This window comes from Pelophylax lessonae (assembly GCF_965119305.1).
Source record: "Pelophylax lessonae genome assembly, chromosome: 1".
NCBI lineage: Eukaryota > Metazoa > Chordata > Amphibia > Anura > Ranidae > Pelophylax > Pelophylax lessonae.
In genome coordinates, this window is record NC_138768.1 from 360,613,356 (window position 1) to 360,635,611 (window position 22,256).

The following is a 22,256-nucleotide window of genomic DNA, read 5'->3' on the forward strand; positions in this document are numbered from 1 at the left end:
CGACCGTTCTGGTGATGGCCAACAGAAATTTGAAAGTCTGCACGCCAGATTCTGTTCGGCCGAAAATTCGCTGTCGGTTGTCGGAAGCATCATACTAACAAGCCGCCAATCGGCCGATTGGACGTTGGCCGAATATTTACGGCCGACAATCGCTACGTGTGTACGGGGCTTAAAGGCCCGTACACAAGTACCGATTGTCGGCCGTAAATATTCGGCCAACGTCCAATCGGCCGATTGGCGGCTTGTTAGTATGATGCTTCCGACAACCGACAGCGAATTTTCGGCCGAACAGAATCTGGCGTGCAGACTTTCAAATTTCTGTTGGCCATCACCAGAACGGTCGATTGTTCGTCAGTCAGTACAGATTTCGGCCGACAGACAGCAGATTAGCAAGACTGGGCATGCTCAGAAAAGAAAAAACACACGGAAAGTTAACCATCACATGACATCACTTCTGCAGTCGGCTGTTGTTGGCCGACAAAATTCGTGTGCAGTCTTTTGCACTTTTCAACAGACATGACAGCCCTGGACAAAAGACGGCCGATCGTTCGGCCGACGATCAGTACGTGTGTACGGGGCTTTAGTCCTCATTCACACCGGTGCAGCTTTAAAATCACGCTTCTTCAGCGTGATTTCAAAGCCATACATTAGTGTGATTTGCACTGCCAATTTCATTGAGGCTTGCGACTTCATTGAACAAAAGTCTATGCAAGTCGCAATGAAATCAGTAAAAAGTAGTGCAGGAACCTTTTCCATAGTCGCTGCCACGAGAGGCGAGGGGATATGAATGGTTCCATTGTTGGCAATGGGGTGCGACTTGTCATGAGATTTGGAACTGTCTAATCGCATGACAAGTCGAGCCTGTGTAAAACGGAGGCTTAGTGCCCTTAACTGAGACAAGTACACACTAGAGAGGATATGCTTTGTTTATATTTCATGTCTGAAGTTTACAACAACTTTATTGAATAGACCTAAATGTGGTTTGCTATAGGTTACAGCATTTTGTACATCATGTTTGTGATTTACATAATAGTGAGTGATTTAGCACTGTACAGCCAAGTAGAGCTTTCATTTGTTCAGGTGGTGTGTAGTGGACATGCCACATTGCTAAAACACCGCAAATGGGGAATGGGAATCCCCAGGAAAAAAAAAAACGAGTCCCTATTAAAGCGGTAGTATCCCGCTTTTTTACACTTTTACCTACAGGTAAGCCTATAATAAGGCTTACCTGTAGGTACAAATAATATCTCCTAAACCGGCATGGTTTAGAAGATATTTACAGTGCATGCAGCCGCATGCGCGGGAGTGACGTCATCGCGGCTCCGGCCAATCATCGCGCCGGAGCGTCTCTTCCAGCCAATCACCGCGCCGGAGCCGCCGAACCCGGAAGAGACGGCGAGGGATCATGGCAGCGCCCGCAGCGATGTCCGGGGGTCCGTGTCGGGGCTTCGTTCTAAGGTAAGTAATACATAATGAGCTAGTATGCGATGCATACTAGCTCATTATGCCTTTGTCTTGCAGGTTTTTTTTTTTTTTTGAACTTTGGGTTTACAACCGCTTTAACTCAATTATTATTATTATATTTATTTTTTAAATAGCGCATGTAAAAATACCTGAGATGTTGTAAAAGCTACCTTAACAGTATCGGCTGTCTGATATGGCCAGTTCCTCTGCCGTTCGCATGTAAATGCTCATCTAGGAGCTTACAAGTAAATGAAGCCCCAGCCAACCTTGTGCCCAGGGTTGACGTTCCTGCACAGTTCTGGTCACACACACATCTTAAGTAATCAGCCAGTTTGTACAGAGTTGCTGCTGTGTCAAGAGGCCGATTTTAGCCACCTCTGAACACAGCAAATTATCATTCCTTGGCTGCTTACATGACTGTAGCCTATAGCAGGGGGTCTTCAAACTATGGCCCTCCAGTTGTTCAGGAACTACAATTCCCATCATGCCTAGTCGTGTCTGTGAATATCAGAGTTTTACAATGCCTCATGGGATGTGTATTTCTGCAACAGCTGAAGGGCCATAGTTTGAGGATCCCTGGCCTAAAGCCTGGTACGCAATATTTGTTTTTTATTTTCAACCCAGCAGGACTGAACGAAAAAAAAAAACTGGCAGCTGGAATATGATGTAAGAACAGCGATCTTCCCTGCTGTGCTAGTGTTCTGACAGGGGGAGGGTCCCCCTCCAGAACACTCCAGTCAGTGCTCTCATCCATTGACTAAGTGCCGGTTCACACTGCGTCGCTCCGACTTAGGGGGCGACCTGTGAAGTAGTGTGCAGCGCGACTTTGGCGCGACTTGCATGGACTTCATATAATGAATGTCTATGCAAGTCGCTCCAGGTCGCCCCGAAGTAGTACAGGACCCTTTTTCTAAGTCGGAGCGACTTGTGTCGCTCCTATTAGAACCGGTCCTGTACTACACTATAGGAGCGACGGTGCACGACTTGTCAGGCTGACCAAGTCACCTGACAAGTCGTACCAGTGTGAATGGACACAGAGTGCTAATTGGGAGCCGATCGGCAGACCTTTTTCGGTCATGCCCCATCGACAAAAGCGAGTCTGCTAGACGGTCTGCTAGTCTGCTCGGCCGGTTTCTTTTGAACTAGCCGATGCAGCCTGATATTCAGCCCATGTTTATTAGACTTTAGGCCCCTTTTACACATGCAGAACGTTTTATCTATCGGTTCATGGATAAAAAAACACATCAATGCATCTCTTTGGAAAAACAAATTTAAACGGATGATCAGCTTTTTAAAAAGGATCAAATACTTTTCTTGTTCTGTTAAGAAAATCGAACAGGCAAAAAAAATGAATGTAAAACAAACAGACTATTTTTGCATGAAAAAATGGCTCTGGGACTCAAGTGGTTAAAGTGGTAGTATCCTGCTTTTTGACACTTTTAACTACAGGTAAGCCTATAATAAGGCTTACCTGTAGGTACAATTAATATCTCCAAAACCGGCACGGTTTAGGAGATATTTGCACTGCATGCAGCCGCTCATGCGAGCGGCGCATGCGCTCTGAAGGTCCGGTGGACCTTCAGCTTTCCATGCCGGGAGCTTGCCGAAAAATACGTCATCGCGGCTCCGGCCAATCACAGCGCCGGAGCCGCCGAACCAGGATGAGACGCAGAGGGATCACGTCAGCTCCCACAGCGGTGTCCGGGGGTCCGTGTCGGGGCTTCGTTCTAAGGTAAGTAATACATGAGCTAGTATGCGATGAAATCGTAATACATCACTTGAAGTGGCATGATCTCAAAGTACTGTTACTTGGAAGACATCTGTGACTTCTATGCAAGTCTCATCTGAACCTGCAAAAAGTAGCGCAGGAACTACAAAAGGGTGCTGTCAAACTGTCTGGTAAACTGTCAAACTGTCTGGTAAACTGTCAAACTGGGAAACTGTCAAATCGCATGACAAGTCCCACCGGTGTGACTGAGAGCTTATAGTTCCCAGTTGTTGTAGTATGAAAGGTCTAACGCCTGGTACACACGATGAGAAATCGGACAAAAAAATAATGCTTTCAGAGCGCCTGTTTGATAATCTAATCGCAACAGTTCATGTGAAATTATCCGAAGGGACAGGCATGAAAATGTTTCATGTACAATAACAGAATGAACGATTTTCATTCACTCAGTACAGTATTCGTCCATATAAAAATATTGTGACCAAGACCGCGCATGCTCAGAAACAAATTCCAATACAACACATGACATCTCGGGAAGTTGTATTCTGTTGTATGAGTATTTTCAGAACTCTAGTAACCTATTGGCAAGCAGGGATGCCAATCAGCCGGTCCAGTGGAACCGATGTCCACCAGCCACCCGCGAAATCACCCCAGAGAGGCAGAACGGCGGTCTGCCTATGAAAACAAGACAGATTGCTGTTCTGCAAAGGGACAAGATGGAGATCTTGTATTCCTGCAGGAACCAGGATCTCTGTCTTCCCCAATCAGTGCAACCCCCCCACAGTAAGCACCTTCTAGGGACACACTTAACCCTTTGATCGCCCATGTTAACCTCTTTCCTGCCAGTGTCATTAGTGCAGTGACAGTGCATTTTTTTTCGCCACCATGACTGGTGAAAAAAAAAAAAAAAATATTGCATCTTTTGTAAACACTATAAACTTTTGCACAAACTAATCAAATCAATATACACTTATTGGGATTATTTTTTTTAACCAAAAATATGTAGCAGAATATATTGGCCTAAATTGATGAAAAAAATATATATATTTTTTTTTAAAATTTTATTGGCTGAGTGTTAAAGCGGTAGCATACCGCTTTTTGTGACTTTAAACTACAGGTAAGCCTATAATAAGGCTTACCTGTAGGTATAATTAATATCTCTTAAACCTGCACGGTTTAGGAGATATTTGCACTGCATGCTGACGCGAGCGGTGCATACGCTCTGAAGGTCCGGAGGACCTTCAGCGTTCCTTGCTGGGAAGTGCCCGAAAATGACTCCCGCGCGCATGCACAGGAGTGACATTATCGCGGCTCCGGCCACTCACAGCGCCGGAGCCGGCAAACCTGGAAGAGACGCAGAGGGATCATGTCAGCTCCCTCAGCGGTGTCCGGGGCTTCGTTCTAAGGTAAGTATTTCATAATGCGCTAGTATGCGATGCATACTAGCTCATTATGCCTTTGTCTTGCAGGGTTTTTTTTTTTTTTAGTATACTACCGCTTTAAGACAGAAAGTAAAACTTTTTTTTTTCAAAATGGTCGCTCATTTTTGGTTTACAGTGCAAAATAATAAAAACCGCAGAGGTGATCAAATACCACCAAAAGAAAGCTCTATTTGTGGGGGGAAAAAGGACATAGATATTATTTAGGTACAGCATCGCACGAATGCGCAAATGTCAGTTAAAGTAACGCAGTGCCGTATCGCAAAAAATGGCCTGGTCATTAAGGGGTTAAAACCTTCCGGTCCAGAGGTGGTTAACCACTTCCCGACTGCCGCACGACTATTTACGTCTGCAGTCAGCCCCTCACAGGCAAAGTGACGTAGGGCTACGTCGCTAGCCTGTAAGGGTTTTGGGAGCGAGCGTGCGCCGCCGGATGCGCGCTCCCGCTCGGTCACGGACCCCACTAACCCCCCCCCCCCCCGCGTGTGCCCGGCGGACCCGATGTCCGCCGGGCACTCGCGATCGTCCGTAACAGCGGGAGAAAGGCAGGCGGCTAGTGTAAACAAAGTCAGTTCTCCCTGTGTAAGAATGATGATCAAACGGTTCTACTATGTAGGACCGTTGATCACTGTTCTTACACAGCAAGCCACAGCCAATCACAGTTAGAAACACGCCCCTAGGACACACTTAACCCCTCCCTCTCCAATACAGTTAACTCCTTCACTGCCAGTGTCATTTTTACAGTAACAGTGCATATGTATAGCACTGATTACTGTAGTAATGTCACTGGTAACCCCAAAAGTGTCAAAAATGTCAGTCAAGGGTCCGATCTGTCCGCCGCAATGTCGCAGTACCGAAAAAAAAAAAAAAAAAAATCGCAGATCGCCGCCATTACGTGTTAAAAAAAAAACAACAAAAATGACAAAAATCTTTCCCTTAGTCAGTAAACGCAATAACTTTTGCGCAAACCAATTAAAATACGCTTTTTGCGATTTTTTTTACCAAACATAGGTAGCATAAAACAAATTGGCCGAAAATGTTTAAAAATTTTGATTTTTACATTTTTTTTGGGGGGGAATTTCATATAAAAAAACGTGAAAAATATTGTTATTTTTGCAAAATTGACGCTCTTTTTTTGTTTATAGCGCATGATCAAAAAATCGCACAGGTGATCAAATATCGCCAAAAGAAAGCTCTGTTTGTGGGAAAAAAAGGAAGCCAAATTCGTTTAGGTACAGCGTCGCACGACCGCGCAATTGTCCGTTAAAGTCACGCAGTGCCGAATCGCAAAATACCCCCTGGTCGTTTAGCAGCCAAATCCTCCGGGGCTTAAGTGGTTAAACATTAAAAAAAACAACAAAAACGACAAAAATCTTTCCCTTTGTTAGTAAATGCAATAACTTTTGCGCAAACCAATCAAAATACGCTTTTTGCGATTTTTTTTACCAAACATATGGTAAAAAAAAATTGGCCTAAAATGTTAAAAAATTTTGATTTTTACATTTTTTTGCGGGAATTTCCTATAAAAAAATGTGACAAATATTGTTATTTTTGCAAAATTGACACTCTTTTTTTGTTTATAGCGCAAAAAGTAAAAATCACACAGGTGATCAAATACCACCAAAAGAAAGCTCTGTTTGTGGGAAAAAAAGGACGCCAAATTCGTTTAGGTACAGCGTCACACGACCACGCAATTGTCCGTTAAAGTCACGCAGTGCCGAATCGCAAAATAGGCCCTGGTCAGGAAGGGGGTGAAATCTTCCGGGGCTTAAGTGGTTAAACATAAATGAAAAGGAAGACACCACATGGACACTAGCTAAATGTTGCAGATAAAGTGGAACAAATTACAGCGGAGTATTTAAAAAATAAATAAATTTGACTTGGGGGACTGGATCTGAGCTTTAAGATTTTTACAAAAGTCATTTTCCTATACATGCAATTTCGATGCACGACTGGTGCTTCAAACATATACACAGGGAAGGTAAAACAATGTTGTCAAGACAACAAAGTTTGAAGAATGTAGCAGTGGGTGGGTGAGAGAGAGAAGTGCAGGTGAGTGGGAAGCAGTGTCATGTCATGTCTGCATTGAAGTAAACAGAATGTGGATGAGGGTAGAGCAGACACATGGCCTGCACTCAGTGTACACTCCCAGGTCCCAGTACACAGCACAGCTCTATACCACACAGGAGCACCGTCACTTACCTCCCCATATACCCAACTTCAGCTGAGAGCTATCCAGGTTCACCACATAGTCCCCGAGAAAGCGGTTCAGGACATCCACCACCAATGACTCGAACACCATGGTGTCCCCCGGCTGTCCTTTCAGCTCTCAGGCTCACACATACACATTAGCAGCCAGGCCCGCCCTGCCTTCTCATGAGCAGTACGCCCTGAGCCAGGCCTTCCCCCTACACCATGTGGAAACACTGTCACATGGAGGAGGAGGAGGAGGAGGAGGGGAGCTGCTTTGTCAGTTCATTGCTGGCAGGTCACTACCTCAGGCTGGGGAGAGACCTAAGCTTGTCTTCTACTTCACATTTCTCTATTTATTTCCTCATACACTGCTTCACTGACTGGAGCTGTAATACAGTGACACAGTCTCAGGCAGCAGCAGGCTTCAGAGCTGTGCTTTTCCTCATGTAGAATACAGAAACAAGGGGTGTCACCAGGGCACTTCCGGTTTGGTTGCCCCCCCTCATACACAGGAATTAAAAATCACATGAAAGTCTATTTTGTTACATGTCATTGGAAATGATATGTTAGGGCTAATGTAAAAAGCTGGCATTAATGGGTACGCGTACACAATACTGAGGTATGAACATCAGATATTCCTTGCAGAAAAATGCGAGAATGGGCTGTATAGTATTTATATGTATGCGTACAGGCATGAAAAAAAAATCCTTCCAGCTTTTTTTAACCCCTTGACGCCAGCCGCACGCATATAATGCAGCCGCTTGGGCTGTAATGCCAAGCGGGCATGTATATATATATATATATATATATATATATGAGTATATACAGTGCTTTAAGTGGGCCAGTATGCACTGGTACTCAGTACAGCCACTTACAAATATGGCTCTTGAGCATACCGCCACCTCTCCGTGCACCTTAGCATACCAGTACACTCATTTTGGACATCTGCACCCTCAATTGCCCCCCCCCCCCCCCAAGAATATTTCCCACTCCAGAGCCAGACCAGTCACCACCAGTGAGTCCACCTGCTCCGGAGTCCCAGGCCAGGGGGGGGGGGGGGTGCTCTGTGGGGACCCTGATGTGGGGTGGGGGGGGCGACAAAATTTATAGGCTATAATAGAGTACCGGCACCTCTTTTGGGCCACTTAAAGCACTGTATATATTTATATATAAATATATATATATGCAGCCTTGTTAAAACAACTTACCATGGTAAGAGTGCACTCCCAGCACAGTAGCCAGCAGGGATCGGGAGTTTTCTGATCATGTGACAGCCATTCATAGCAGTCACATAAGCGAATGCCCACTTCCTGGCTACAGTTGGGAGGTGGTCGGCGCCAAGGTGGTAACCACTTCATGACTGCCCTAAAGCAGCTTTACTGCTACACTGCAGCCGATGTGCACCAGATCACACACACATATATATTATATATAAATATATATATATATATATTTATATATAAATATATATATATTTATATATATATGATAATAATAATAATAATAATATGTGTGTGTGTGATCCCACACTCCCAGGTTGCAGGCGCAAATGCGCCCCGCAGGCGGCTCTCTTCCGCTGTGATTATGCACAGCCGGAGCCAAATCAGCAGGCACCGCAGATTTGATGTCCGCCAGCACCCACTGATTGTTCTTTGCAGAGGCAGAACTGCAGTCTGTCTATGTAAACAATGCAGATTTCCATTCTGTCAGTAGGGAAGACATGGATCCTCTGTTCCTGCAAAGCAGAACAAGGGACAAGGCCTTCCCTTAAGCCCCGTACACACGTTGCTATTGTCGGCCGTCTTTTGTCCGCTGCTGTCCTGTCGGCTGAAAAGTGCTAAAGACTGCACACGAATTTTGTCGGCCAAGAACAGCCGACTGCAGAAGTGATGTCATGTGATGGTTAACTTTCCGTGTGTTTTTTCTTTTCGGAGCATGCCCAGTCTTGCTAATCTGCTGTTTGTCGGCCGAATTCTGTACTGACTGGCGAACAATCGGCCGTTCTGGTGACGGCCAACAAAAATTTTAAAGTCTGCACGCCAGATTCTGTTCGGCCGAAAATTCGCTGTCGGTTGTCGGAAGCATCATACTAACAAGCCGACAATCGGCTGATTGGACGGCGGCCAAATATTTACGGCCGACAATCGCTACGTGTGTACGGGCCTTTAGTAGAAGAATCTCCCACACAGTACACAAACACAGGCTAAGAACACAGTTAACCCTTTGATTGCCCCTGATGTTAACCCCTTCCCAGCCAGTGTCATTAGTACAGTGACAGTGCATATTTTTAGCACTGATCACTGTATTAGGGTCACTGGCTTCCAAAAAGAGTGTCAAAATGTGTCAGTCAGTGTCTGATTTGTCACCGCAATATCACAGTCCCACTATAAGTCGCTGATCGCCGCCATTAGTAGTAAAAGTAAATAAAAATTACATATACAGCATCTCACAAAAGTGAGTACACCCATCACATTTTTGTATATATTTTATTATATCTTTTCATGTGACAACACTGAAGAAATGACACTTTGCTACAATGTAAAGTAGTGAGTGTACAGCTTGTATAACAGTGTAAATTTGCTGTCCCCTCAAAATAACTCAACACACAGCCATTAATGTCTAAACCGCTAGCAACAGAAGTGAGTAAGAATATCCAAATTGGGCCCAAAGTGTCAACTTTTGTGTGGCCGCCATTATTTTCCAGCACTGCCTTAACCCTTTTGGGCATGGAGTTCACCAGAGCTTCACAGGTTGCCACTGGAATCCTCTTCCACTCCTCCATGACGACATCATAGAGCTGGTGGATGTTAGAGACCTTTCGCTCCTCCACCTTCTGTTGGGTTTAGGTCTGGAGACATGCTTGCCCAGTCCATCACCTTTACTCTCAGCTTCTTTAGCAAGGCAGTGGTCATCTTGGAAGTGTGTTTGAGGTCATTATCATGTTGGAATACTGCCCTGTGGCCCAGTCTCCAAAGGGAGCGGATCATGCTCTGCTTCAGTATGTCACAGTACATGTTGGCATTCATGGTTCCCTCAATGAACTGTAGCTCCCAGTGCCGGCAGCACTCATGCAGCCCCAGACCATGACACTCTAACTGCCATGCTTGACTGTAGTCAAGACACATTTGTCTTTGTACTCCTCACCTGGTTGCCGCCACACACGCTTGGAATCATCTGAACCAATCGAGTTTATCTTGCTCTCATCAGACCACAGGATATGGTTCCAGTAATCCACGTCCTTAGTCTGCTTGTCTTCAGCAAACTGTTTGCGGGCGTTCTTGTGCATCATCTGTAGAAGAAGCTTCCTTCTGGGACGACATACATGCAGACCAATTTGATGCAGTGTGCGGCATATGGTCTGAGCACTGACAGGTTGATCCCCCCCCCTTTCAACCTCTGCAGCAATGCTGGCAGCACTCATATGTCTATTTCCCAAAGACAAACTCTGGATATGACGCTGAGAAAGTGCACTCAACTTCTTTGGTCGACCATGGCAAGGCCTGTTCTGAGTGGAACCTGTCCTGTTAAACCGCTGTATGGTCTTGGCCACCATGCTGCAGCTCAGTTTCAGGGTCTTGACAATCTTCTTATAGCCTAGGCCATCTTTAGGTCTAGGTCATTCTTTTTTTAGATCCTCAGAGAGTTATTTGCCAGGAGGTGCATGTTGAACTTCCAGTGACCAGTATGAGAGAGTGAGAGCGATAACACCAAATTTAACACACCTGATACCTTGTAACACGAATGAGTCACATGATACCGGGGAGGGAAAATGGCTAATTGGGCCCAATTTGGACATTTTCACTTAGGGGTGTACTCACTTTTGTTGCCAGCGGTTTAGACATCAATGGCTGTGTGTTGAGTTATTTTGACAGGACAGCAAATTTACACTGTTATACAAGCTGTACACTCACTACTTTATTGTAGCAAAGTGTCATTTCTTCAGTGTTGTCACATGAAAAGATATAATAAAATATTTACAAAAATGTTAGGGGTTTACTCACTTTTGTGAGATACTGTATATATATCTCAAAATTTGTAAATGCTATAACTTTTCCGCAAATCAATATATGCTTGCTAGGATATTTTTTTTTAACCAAAAATATGTAGTAGAATACATATTGGCCCAAATTGATGAAGAAATTTGATTTTTACATTTTTTATTGGGTATGTTTTATAGCAGAAAGTAAAAAATATATATATATATATTTTTTTTTAAACATCAAAACCCGCTGCAGATCACAACTGCAGTGAGTTTTCAATGTGGTGCGGCAAACACGAATAAAATGTGGGTTTCCCGAACCGCATTTTGGTGTGAATTGGCCCTCAAAGCATACATACATACCTCAATGCATATGACTCTAAACACGAGTACAGCTGGGAACAGTATCCATTTACACACAGCCACCCCTTATTTCAGATTATTATTGATTTTGACAGGCACCTGCCATCAGACTGTACTCTGCATCTGTGCCTCACTTGCACCTCAAAACACAGGTTTTATGCTTGATGAGCAAAACCAAACAGGTTTGAAAGAAATCTGTAATATAGTGACAGCAATACCAAATTGACAGAAGTTCTAACCCTTGCTTACCCTACCAAAAGCTAGAGATAAAGGCTTAAGTTGTAATAGCTGTTTTTTTTATTTTACAACATTTGTATGAAGAATGTGGTGGTGCTTCTAAAATGCTGAATCTTGTGTTTTTTAAAAGAGAAGTGTGGGATTATTATGAAAAATTATACTTACCTAGATGGCTGCAGCACCGATCCCAGCTCCATCTGGTCCCCACCACCTCTAAGATCAAGAGCTGTCGGTCCTCAGCCTGCAGAGAGCTGGTGACTGTCAATTAAGTCTCTGTTCTGCCCCTCCAGCGCTCACTGAAGCACCAGGCTGTGGAGGGGGTGGAAGCAGCTGGCTCAGACTCTCAGTGGATCACTGAGAGGTTAGGCCAGCTGCTGGTCCAGTCTTCTTGGTGGATCCTGACCATATGGTCAGGATCTTTTCTGAGCCTGGACCAAGTTTGTGACTTCAGCTGACAGAAGGCTTTAGCCCGATGTAGGCTAAAAATAGGATACAGGAGTGCAGCACTAACTGCACTCCTGTAATCCATAGGAAGAATATGGGCAAAAAACCTTTTGGCTATACTTCTTAAGATTAATCCCAATTTATGCAATGCAGTCAAACAGCGTATACAATAATAAATATGGGTCCTTTTTTTTACTTTTTAATCAGATCAATGCTGCATAAATGGTTAAAGAGAAAGTCTTATTTTTTAATTGTACCTACAGGTAAGCCTATAATAAGGCTTACCTGTAGATACTGTAAATATCTCCTAAACTTGCACAGCTTAGGACATATTTAGAGTGCATGCAGCCGATGACGTCATTGGCTGCATGTACTCTGATGGTCCGGCATACCGTGCCAGATCTTCAGAGTCCGCGCCGTAAACAGCGGCTCCCATGCGCATGCGCAGGAGTGATGTCATCGTGGCTCTGGCCACTCACAGCGCCAGAGCCCACGAACCCGAAAGAAACACCGGGGAAGAGGTCAGTCGTTTCAGTGGTGTGCAGGCGCCATTGGAGGGCTTAGTTCCAAGGTAAGTATTTCATACTGAGCTAGTATGCAATGCATACTGGCTCATTACGCCTCTGTCTTAGTGCCGGTTCACACTGATTCGACTTGGACCGCGACTTGTCAGCCTGACAATTCGCGGTCCGTCGCGCTCCCATTGTTCTAATAGGAGCGACACAAGTCCCTCCGACTTAGAAAAAGGGCCCTATACTACTTTGGGGCGACCTGGAGCGACTTGCATAGACATTCATTATGTTATGAAGTCCGTGCAAGTCGCGCCGAAGTTGCGGTGCACGCGACTTCACAGGTCGCCCCCGAAGTCGTGCCGCTGCAGTGTGAACCGGCAGGTTTGTTTTTTGTTTTTTTGTTTACAACCTCTTTAAAAAATCCTGTGCTGCCAGTACATATTGGACTGCCATGCAAAGCTCCCAGTGGTCAGACACCCCACTGAGCACTGCACTGAAACTCACTCTTGCTCCCTGAGCAGCACTGCCTATTAGGTAATGTTCAGTGAGCATGGTGGATATCAGAGCTGTTTCTTGAGTGTGAGACTGTTCTGGTGCTGTCAGAACAGGCTTTTTTAACCCTTGCTTTGGTATGTAGCAGATAAAAAAAAAAAAAAAAAAGTTGAAAAGGAGGCATTTTTATTACTGTCTTTGCAGCCTGACTGCATTAATGTAATATATTAGGCGAGTTTGATTTGGCTTTACAGCAGAACTCTTGTTTAATTTTACTTCAAATAGTTCATCTGGGCCAGCTTGGCCCAAACAAACTATTTCCATTACAAAGAAATGTTACTGTCAGCACTGTATAAACTGTATGTAGCACGAGCTACCTTGGCCCAAACAAACTATATAAAGTGAAATGAAACCACGAAATTCAGGAACATGAAAAGAAAAGAAAAGAAAAAAACTACCATTGCAGTGCCCCCTCCTCACAATGCAAGGGTTATTGTGGTTCTAAATGTATTTTTTTTTTGTCTACAATAAAAAAAAAGTTATACTTGCCTGCTCTGTGGTATAAACGGACATCATTGGAAATGAGGCATTTTGCCTTTTCTGTACTTTGGGTCTGCTCTGCAAATAGTGCCAGCATAACCCCAATGCATCTAGGCTGGACCAGTCCTTAGTCTAGGTTCACACTGAATGCGGCTTTGAAATTGTAAGACTTCACTTGCAATCGCACAATTTCAAAGCTTTAAAGCGTGTCAGTGCGACTTGGCTGACATCTGTACAAGTCGCACCTAAGATTGCCAAAAGTAGTGCGTGGAACTACTTTTTCAAATCCATGAGGCACCGTAAAGTCGGCGCCACACCAATTTGTACAGTTCCATTGCCAACAATAGGTTGCAACTTATTATTATTATTATTATTATTATTATTATTATTATACAGGATTTATATAATGCCAACAGTTTGTGCAGCGCTTTACAATATGAGGCAGACAATACAGTTACAATATAATTCAATACAGGAGGAAATTGAGGGCCCTGCTCGTTAGAGCTTACAATCTAGAAGGGAGGGTCAAATGAAACAAAAGGCAATAACTGTGTTATCATGTGATTTGACTGTCAAGGTTGCACCGGTGTGAACAGAGGCTTAGGGCTCATTTATACTATCTTCATTGAGCTGCGTTGATCTGCATAGATGAACCCCGTCTCAAAACAACAGCACACGGAAAACAAAATGTTCACACCACAAAATTGTAAATTGTGTTGAGATGGGTTGCAATGTGCTGTGTGCATATACAGTCTCTGAACTGCAGTGCATACACCTGAACACAACATGTCATTTTGTGACACTTCAATTAAATGAAAACAAAACAAAAGTAAACTTTGTAACAATGCCAAGCATCATCCTTCACTGCCTCTACACAACAGACCCTTGACCCGTAGGTGTCCATTTATGAAACTGTGAATTTTTTTCACTGTTCACTTCTCGGCAGTTCTCCGGGGAAAATTATCACCTCTGGCACCCTTTTTATGAAGCGGTGAACTTCAGTTCTCACAGGGTGAACAGAGGAGAAGTTTTTCCTCTGAGAATGGCCGAGATCTGTGTACAAGTGAATGGGCCGCCAGTAATCTCGTAAGACAAAGCGAGATTACAGTACGAGAAACCGTTTAAAAAGCAGTGATAGATTATCACTGCTGAGTACACGTGCGTTCGACCCCCACTAATGTTAATAAAATAATTAGTCCCCCTACATAAATATACATATATACTGCATATACACACACATACATTATATATATATATATATATATATATATATATATATATATATATATATATATATATATATATATATATATATATATATATATATATATATACACACACACACACACACACACACACACGAAATATATATATATACACATGTATGTGTGTGTGTGTGTATATATATATATATATATATATACACACACACACATAAATATGGCAGGGGGACATGATTACTGTTTTGGGGGGTCGATAATCTTCCTTCTTCCCCATCAGTTCTCCCCCAATTCTGTTTTCTCTCCCCGATTCACCACCTCCAGGCTGGTGAACCCGGGAGTGTGAATTCTGACACAGATCACCAGTGAAGTGCGGAGATCGCAGCTTCATAACCTGGCCATTTCTGTGTCAGTCAATGACAGATTCTCCATGTGTAGAGATGATCAGCGGAGACATGTTCTCCCCCGATCATCTCTGTTTCATAAACCAATAGAGATCGGAAATGAGCTGCGATCAGCAGGATCACTGCTCATCTCGGTTTCATAAAAGGACACCATAGTGTTTTAGCATGCGGGCTGGTGTGAACAAGCCCTTAAAGTGATTGTAAAGTCTTGTTTTTTTAATACATATGGGGGCACTCAGCAGGGTGGAGGAGAAAGGAGTGCCGTCGGAAGACCCCAGAAAAGGAGGATTGGGGCTGCTTGTGCAAAACCATAGCACAGAGCAGGTATGTATAACATGTTTGTTATTAAAAAGAGGAGAGAGAGCGAGAGAGACAGAGGGAAAGAGCGAGCGAGAGTGAGCGAGACAGAGGGAAAAGAGCGAGCGAGACAGAGGGAAAGAGCGAGCGAGAGGGGGGAAAGAGCGAGCGAGAGGGGGGAAAGAGCGAGCGAGAGGGGGGAAAGAGTGAGCGAGACAGAGGGAAAGAGTGAGCGAGACAGAGGGAAAGAGTGAGCGAGACAGAGGGAAAGAGTGAGCGAGACAGAGGGAAAGAGTGAGCGAGACAGAGGGAAAGAGTGAGCGAGAGTGAGCGAGACAGAGTGAAAGAGCGAGCGAGACAGGGGGAAAGAGCGAGCGAGACAGGGGGAAAGAGCGAGCAAGACAGAGAGGGAAAGAGCGAGACAGAGGGGAAAAGAGCGAGACAGAGAGGGAAAGAGTGAGACAGGTGGGAAAGAGCGAGAGAGAAGGGGGAAAGAGTGAGAGAGAGAGGGGAAAGAGCGAGACAGAGGGGGGAAAGAGCGAGACAGAGGGGGGAAAGAGCGAGACAGAGGGGGGAAAGAGCGAGACAGAGGGGGGAAAGAGCGAGACAGAGGGGGGAAAGAGCGAGACAGAGGGGGGAAAGAGCGAGACAGAGGGGGGAAAGAGCGAGACAGAGGGGGGAAAGAGCGAGACAGAGGGGGGAAAGAGCGAGACAGAGGGGGGAAAGAGCGAGACAGAGGGGGGAAAGAGCGAGACAGAGGGGGGAAAGAGCGAGACAGAGGGGGGAAAGAGCGAGACAGAGGGGGGAAAGAGCGAGACAGAGGGGGGAAAGAGCGAGACAGAGGGGGGAAAGAGCGAGACAGAGGGGGAAAGAGCGAGACAGAGGGGGAAAGAGTGAGACATAGGGGGGAAAGAGCAAGACAGAGGGGAGAAAGAGCGAGACAGAGGGGGGAAAGAGCGAGACAGAGAAGGAAAGAGTGAGAGAAGGAAAGCGCGAGAAAGAGAGAGCATGCGAGGGAAGGGAGAAAGAGAGACAGAAAGCAAGAGAAGAGAGAGTGAAAAGAAAGAGGGAAGAGAGAGCGAAAAGAGAGAGAGACAGACGCTTTACAATCACTTTAAATTACTACTCTAATATAACCACTTGACATGTAACTTTCTATATTGTCGCAACAGAACCCTGCCCACATCTACTAGACCAGAACTAGATCATGTACTGGGGGGGGGGGGGGGGGAATTGCCTGTGGACCGCCTGTCCGCTCCCATCCGATCCGATCCCTGAACGGATGGAAAAATAGGATTTCCATCCGTCTGGATTTCACGGACAGGATCGGATACGGATGGCAGCAGGTGTCAGCGGAGGTGTCTCCGCTGACATCCGCTGCCCCATAGAGCTGCATGGAGGATCCGATCAGATCCACCTAAAAAACTGACAAGCGGATCTGATCGGAACGCCCGTGTGAAAGAGCCCTAAGGGCTCTTTCACGCGGTCCGCATTCCGTTGCGGACCATGCTCTGCTCAGCGGGGATCGATCCGCCGGTCCCCGCTGAGCCGGCGGATGACAGCTCTGTCTCCGCACTGTGTACGGAGAGGGAGGTGTCAGAGCCCCGCTGCTCTCTGTGGGGAATCGGATAAGAGCGGACCGCCTGTCCGCTCTCATCCGATCCCATCCGATCCCCAGGACGGATGGAAAATAGGGTTTCCATCCGTCCGGATTTCACGGACAGGATCGGATGCGGATGGCAGCGGGTGTCAGCGGACATGTCAACGCTGACATCCGCTGCTCCATAGGACTGAATGGAGCATCCAATCAGATCCACCTAAAAAACTGACAGGCGGATCTGATCGGATCGCCCGTGTGAAAGAGCCCTAAGTGTCACAAAATGTTACAATCTTGCACTACATACTTATTGATAGATCAAAAGGAGACTGCACAATCAGATTGTAACATGTGTGGTGAGCTTTAGAATACATGACAGGTTGGCAGAAAGACTTTTACAAAGCTTTTTTTTTATTATACTTCTCTTGTTGGTCACGGGAGTACGCTTAACTTTGAGCTCTGGTCATCCAGAGCTGGCTGAGGGGCTATTGCTTGCTATCAACTGATGCAGCAGAGCCACTCCAGGCTCTAAAATCTGACACAAGTCAGATTTTTGGCATCCCCTGATTGACAGCGGGCTCTGCCTCTCAGCGCATGGACCCGCCCCCTCCTCAGCTCAGGGCTCCAGTGAGCGCTGGAGAAGAAAAGGAGAGCTGTGACTGACAGTCACTGCTCTCTGTTCTAAATGATGTACAGTCACGTGATCGCTCAGTTCTCAGGCTTAGAGCAAATGTGGGACAGCTGCAGCATGGGACCAATGCTGCAGCATAAAGGTGAGTATATATGTTTGTTTTTTCATTACAGGATAAAATATTTTTTAATTTTTATTATTTAATAATATACAGGATTTCAAATAGTGCCAGCAGTTTATGCAGCGCTTTACAACTTGAGGGTACAAATACAGTACACTTTAAAACAGTAGGAATCAGAGGGCCCTGCATGTTAGAGCTTACGGTCTAAGAGGGAGGGTCAAGAGATCAAATAGGTGAAATCTGTGGGGGGTAGGCTGATGGAGAAATAAATGTACAGTATCTCACAAATGTAAGTACACTCCTCACATTGTAAATATTTTATTATATCTTTTTATGTGACAACACTGAAGAAATGACACTTTGCTACAATGTAAAGTAGTGAGTGTACAGCTTGTATAACAGTTTAAGTTTGCTTTCCCTTCAAAATAACTCAACACACAGCCATTAATGTCTAAACCGCTGGCAACAAAAGTGAGTACACTCCTAAGTGAACATGTCCAAATTGGGCCCAAAGTGTCAATATTTTGTGTGGCCACCATTATTTTCCAGTACTGCCTTAACCCTCTTGGGCATGGAGTTCACCAGAGCTTCATAGGTTGCCACTGGAGTCCTCTTTCACTCCTCCATGACATTATGGAACTGGTGGATGTTAGAGACCTTGTGCTCCTCCACCTTCCGTTTTAGGATGCTCCACAGATACTCAATAGGGTTTAGGTCTGGAGACCTAACTTGGCCAGTCCATCACCTTTACCCTCAGCTTCTTTGGCAAGTCAGTGGTCATCTTGGAGGTGTGTTTGGGGTCGTCATCATGTTGGAATACTATCCTGTGGCCCAGTCTCCCAAGGGAGGGGATCATACTCTGCTTCGGTATGTCACAGTACATGTTGGCATTCATGGTTCCCTCAATGAACTGTAGCTCCCCAGTGCAGGCAGCACTCATGCAGCCCCAGACAATGACACTCCCACCACCACTGCTTGACTGTAGGCAAGACACACTTGTCTTTGTACTCCTCACCTGGTTGCCGCCACACACACTTGACACCATGTGAACCAAATAAGATTATCTTGGTCTCATCAGACCACAGGACATAGTTCCAGTAATCAACAAACTGTTTGTGGGCTTTCTTGTGAATCATAGAAGAGGCTTCCTTCTGAGACGACAGCCATGCAGACCAATTTGATGCAGTGTGCGGCGTATGGTCTGAGCACTGACAGGCTAACCCCCCACCCCTTCAACCTCTGCAGCAATGCTGGCAGCACTCATACGTCAATTTCCTAAAGACAACCTCTGGATATGACGCTGAGTATGTGCACTCAACTTCTTTGATTGACCATGGGCGGCCTGTCCTGAGTCTTGGTAAACCGCTGTATGATTTTGGCCGCCATGTTGCAGCTCAGTTTCAGGGTCTTGGCAATCTTCTTATAGCCTAGGCCTTCTTTATGTAGGGCAACAATTCTTTTTTTCAGATTCTCAGAGAGTTCTTTGCCATGAGGTGCCATGTTGAACTTTCATTGACCAGTATGGAAAAGTGAGAGCGATGACACCAAATTTAACACACCTGCTCTCAATTTACACCTGAGACCTTCTAACACTAATGAGTCACATGACACCGGAGAGGGAAAATGACTAATTGGGCCCAATTTGGACATTTTCACTTAGGGATGTACTCACTTTTATGGCCAGCAGTTTAGACATTAATGGCTGTGTGTTAAGTTTTTTTAAGGAGACAGCAAATTTACACTGCTACTGTCACTGAGCTATACACTCACTACTTTACGTTGTAGCAAAGAGTCATTTTTTCAGTGTTGTCACATGAAAAGATATAATGAAATATTTACAAAAATGTGAGGCGTGTACTCACTTTTGTGAGATACTGTATGGTGAGCCTAAATGCTAATGCACACTTGGCATCAAAAACGTGGCTTTTAAAGTGGTTGTAAAGGCACAACGTTTTTTTACTTTCATGAATTCTATGCATGACGGTAAGAAACCTGTGTACATCATCTCCCTCAGTCCCCCATATACTTACCCAAGCCCCCTCTCGATCCAGTAATGTCCATGACAGCCTTGCACTGCATTGATGCATTCACAAAATTTCACAATAACATGAGATAAAACACAGTTCAGGAATATTCTATTATCCCATTGTTTTGCAAATCTATGTACACTACAAACTGTATGATTGCTTGAAGAGAAATGCATCTGTACCAAGCTCTAAGTTAGAGGAGGAAGGACAAGCAGTAAAAATGAAAGTGAAACCTTCTAAGCAGCTTATAAACCTTGTCATATTTCTGCACATAGCTTGAAGTGCTTTATTCCTCCCTTGAGGAGCAAAATGGCAGCAGGCCGTAAAAGAGACCCAGTTTGGGAATATTTTAATGAAGTGCCTGGTGGCCTGAACGAAACATTATGAGAAGACGTGCTGTAATGAAAGGATCGTGTTTTAAGATTTTTTTTATGTGAACCCAGCTGATATATTCAGTTTAAGTTCTTTTGTTTGTTTGTTTGTTTTTTAAGATATTTTGTTTATGCACTTTAGGATCAAAACATTGATGTTTAGGCAAATACAAGAATGATTATTATAATTTTATAGTTTTTACTGATGTTTACAAGAATATATATTATAATGTTATTGTTTTATTTAAATAAAAGAATTTGAGTAGTTTTCCACCTATGTGTGATTAACCTATTAACCTAAAATTGGTTCTGATATCGCTGTTTTGCTAGCCTGACAGCTTATTAGTTTAAATAGGAAACCTTAATTTTGTTTGCAAATATTTAAGATTCTTAGTACCAGCAAGAATCCTTACATTTAAAGAGAACCTGTCATGCCTGTTAGCGGGCATCCATTCACCTGCTGCTGCCACGTCCCTCACCTTATTGTGTCACTGCCACATCACCACCCATCCCATTTAAGTGAATAGAACTCTCGGTGAGTCAACAGCGGGTCAGAGGAGGAGCAGCTGCGGGACAGAGATGACAGTTGCTCTTTAAAAATTATGATTTCACTCAAGTTGATTTAAATCACACCTTTTTACTAGTGATTTAAATCGACTTGATTTAACCAACTCCTTCCCAAGCCTATTCTGACACTTCACTACTACATGTAAAAATCTACTTTTTTTTGCTGGAAAATTGCTTAGAACCCCCAGACATTTTATATATTATATATATATATATATATATATATATATATATATATATATATATATATAAATATTTTTTTAGCAGAGACCCTGGAGAATAAAATGGTGTTTGTTGCAATTTTTTTATGTCACATGGTATTTGAGCAGCGTTTTTTCAAACACAATTTTGTTGGACAAAAACATTCATGAATAAAAAAAAAAAAAAAAAAAAACAGTAAAGTTAGCCCAATTTTTTATGTAGAATGTGAAAGATGATGTTACGTTGAGTAAACAGATACCTAACATGTCATGCTTTAAAATTGTGTCTGCCCATGGAATGGCGGCAAACTACGGTGCTTAAAATTCTCCATAGGCAACGCTTTAAACGCCTTTACAGGTTACCAGTTTAGAGTTACACAGAAGGTCTGGTGCTAGAATTATTGCTCTCGCTCTGATGTTTGCAACAATACCTTACATATGTGGTGTGATCACCGTTTACATATGTGTGCAGGAGTAAAGTATGCATTCGCATTTGCACGTAAGCACGGTGGGATTGTGGCACTTTAAATTTTTATTTTATACAAAAATGTTTTTTTTTTTTTTTTATACACATTCTTTTTTGTACAAACTTTTTTGCTATCACAAGGGATGAACAACATCCCTTGTGATAGCATGGGCCGTGACAGGTCCTCTTTATGGAGAGATTTGGAGTCTATTAGATCCCAAATTTTTCCTGTGGCCCCCATGCAGCCGATCGGACCGAGATAGGTCCGATCAGCTGCTTCTCTGACCGCTGGTGGCCAGGTAAACAAAGGGGCGGAACCGGAAGTGACAAATACTCATCACTCCTAGTTTCCAGAGTCACAGAAAGAGGGGAACAATGTCAGTTCCCCTCTATCTATCCCAGGCAGCCATTGGGACCCCCTTCCGCCACCCGCAGAAGTGATCGAGTGGCTAATTACCCACTCAGATCACTTCTGCCTTCTACAGCATCGCCAAAAAAATGGTAGACAAATAAAGAAATGGTACAGAAGATGCAGGGGCTGCGGACATGGTGCAGGAGATGCAGGGGCTGTGGGCATGGTGCAGGAGATGCAGGGGCTGCGGACAAGGTACAGGAGAAAAAAAAGGGGCTGAAGACATGGTGCAGGAGATGCAGGGGCTGCGGACATGGTGCAGGAGATGCAGGGGCTGCGGGCATGGGGCAGGAGATGCAGGGGCTGTGGGCATGGTGCAGGAGATGTATGGGCTGCAGACATGGTCTAAGAGATGCAGGGGCTGCGTACATGGTGCAGGAGATGCAGGGGCTGGGGCATGGTGCAGGAGATGCAGGGGCTGTGGACATGGTATAGGAGAGAAAAAGGGGCTGCGGGCATGGTGCAGGAGATACAGGGGCTGGGGCATGGTGCAGGAGATGCAGGGGCTTTGGGCATGGTGCAGGAGATGCAGGGGCTGCGAACATGGTACAGGA

The 22,256-nt window shown here is 44.6% G+C and overlaps 1 protein-coding gene across 1 annotated transcript in view; it reads right to left on the reverse strand.

Moving 5' to 3' along the window:
• Positions 1 to 7,171, reverse strand: part of VPS13A (vacuolar protein sorting 13 homolog A) — a 427,491-nt gene extending 420,320 nt beyond the window's left edge. The window contains exon 1 of the mRNA XM_082266808.1: positions 6,832 to 7,171. Coding sequence (XP_082122934.1) covers positions 6,832 to 6,931 — 100 coding nt within the window. The 5' untranslated portion in view covers positions 6,932 to 7,171. The remainder of the gene's footprint in view (positions 1 to 6,831) is intronic.
• Positions 7,172 to 22,256: the final 15,085 nt, after the last annotated feature.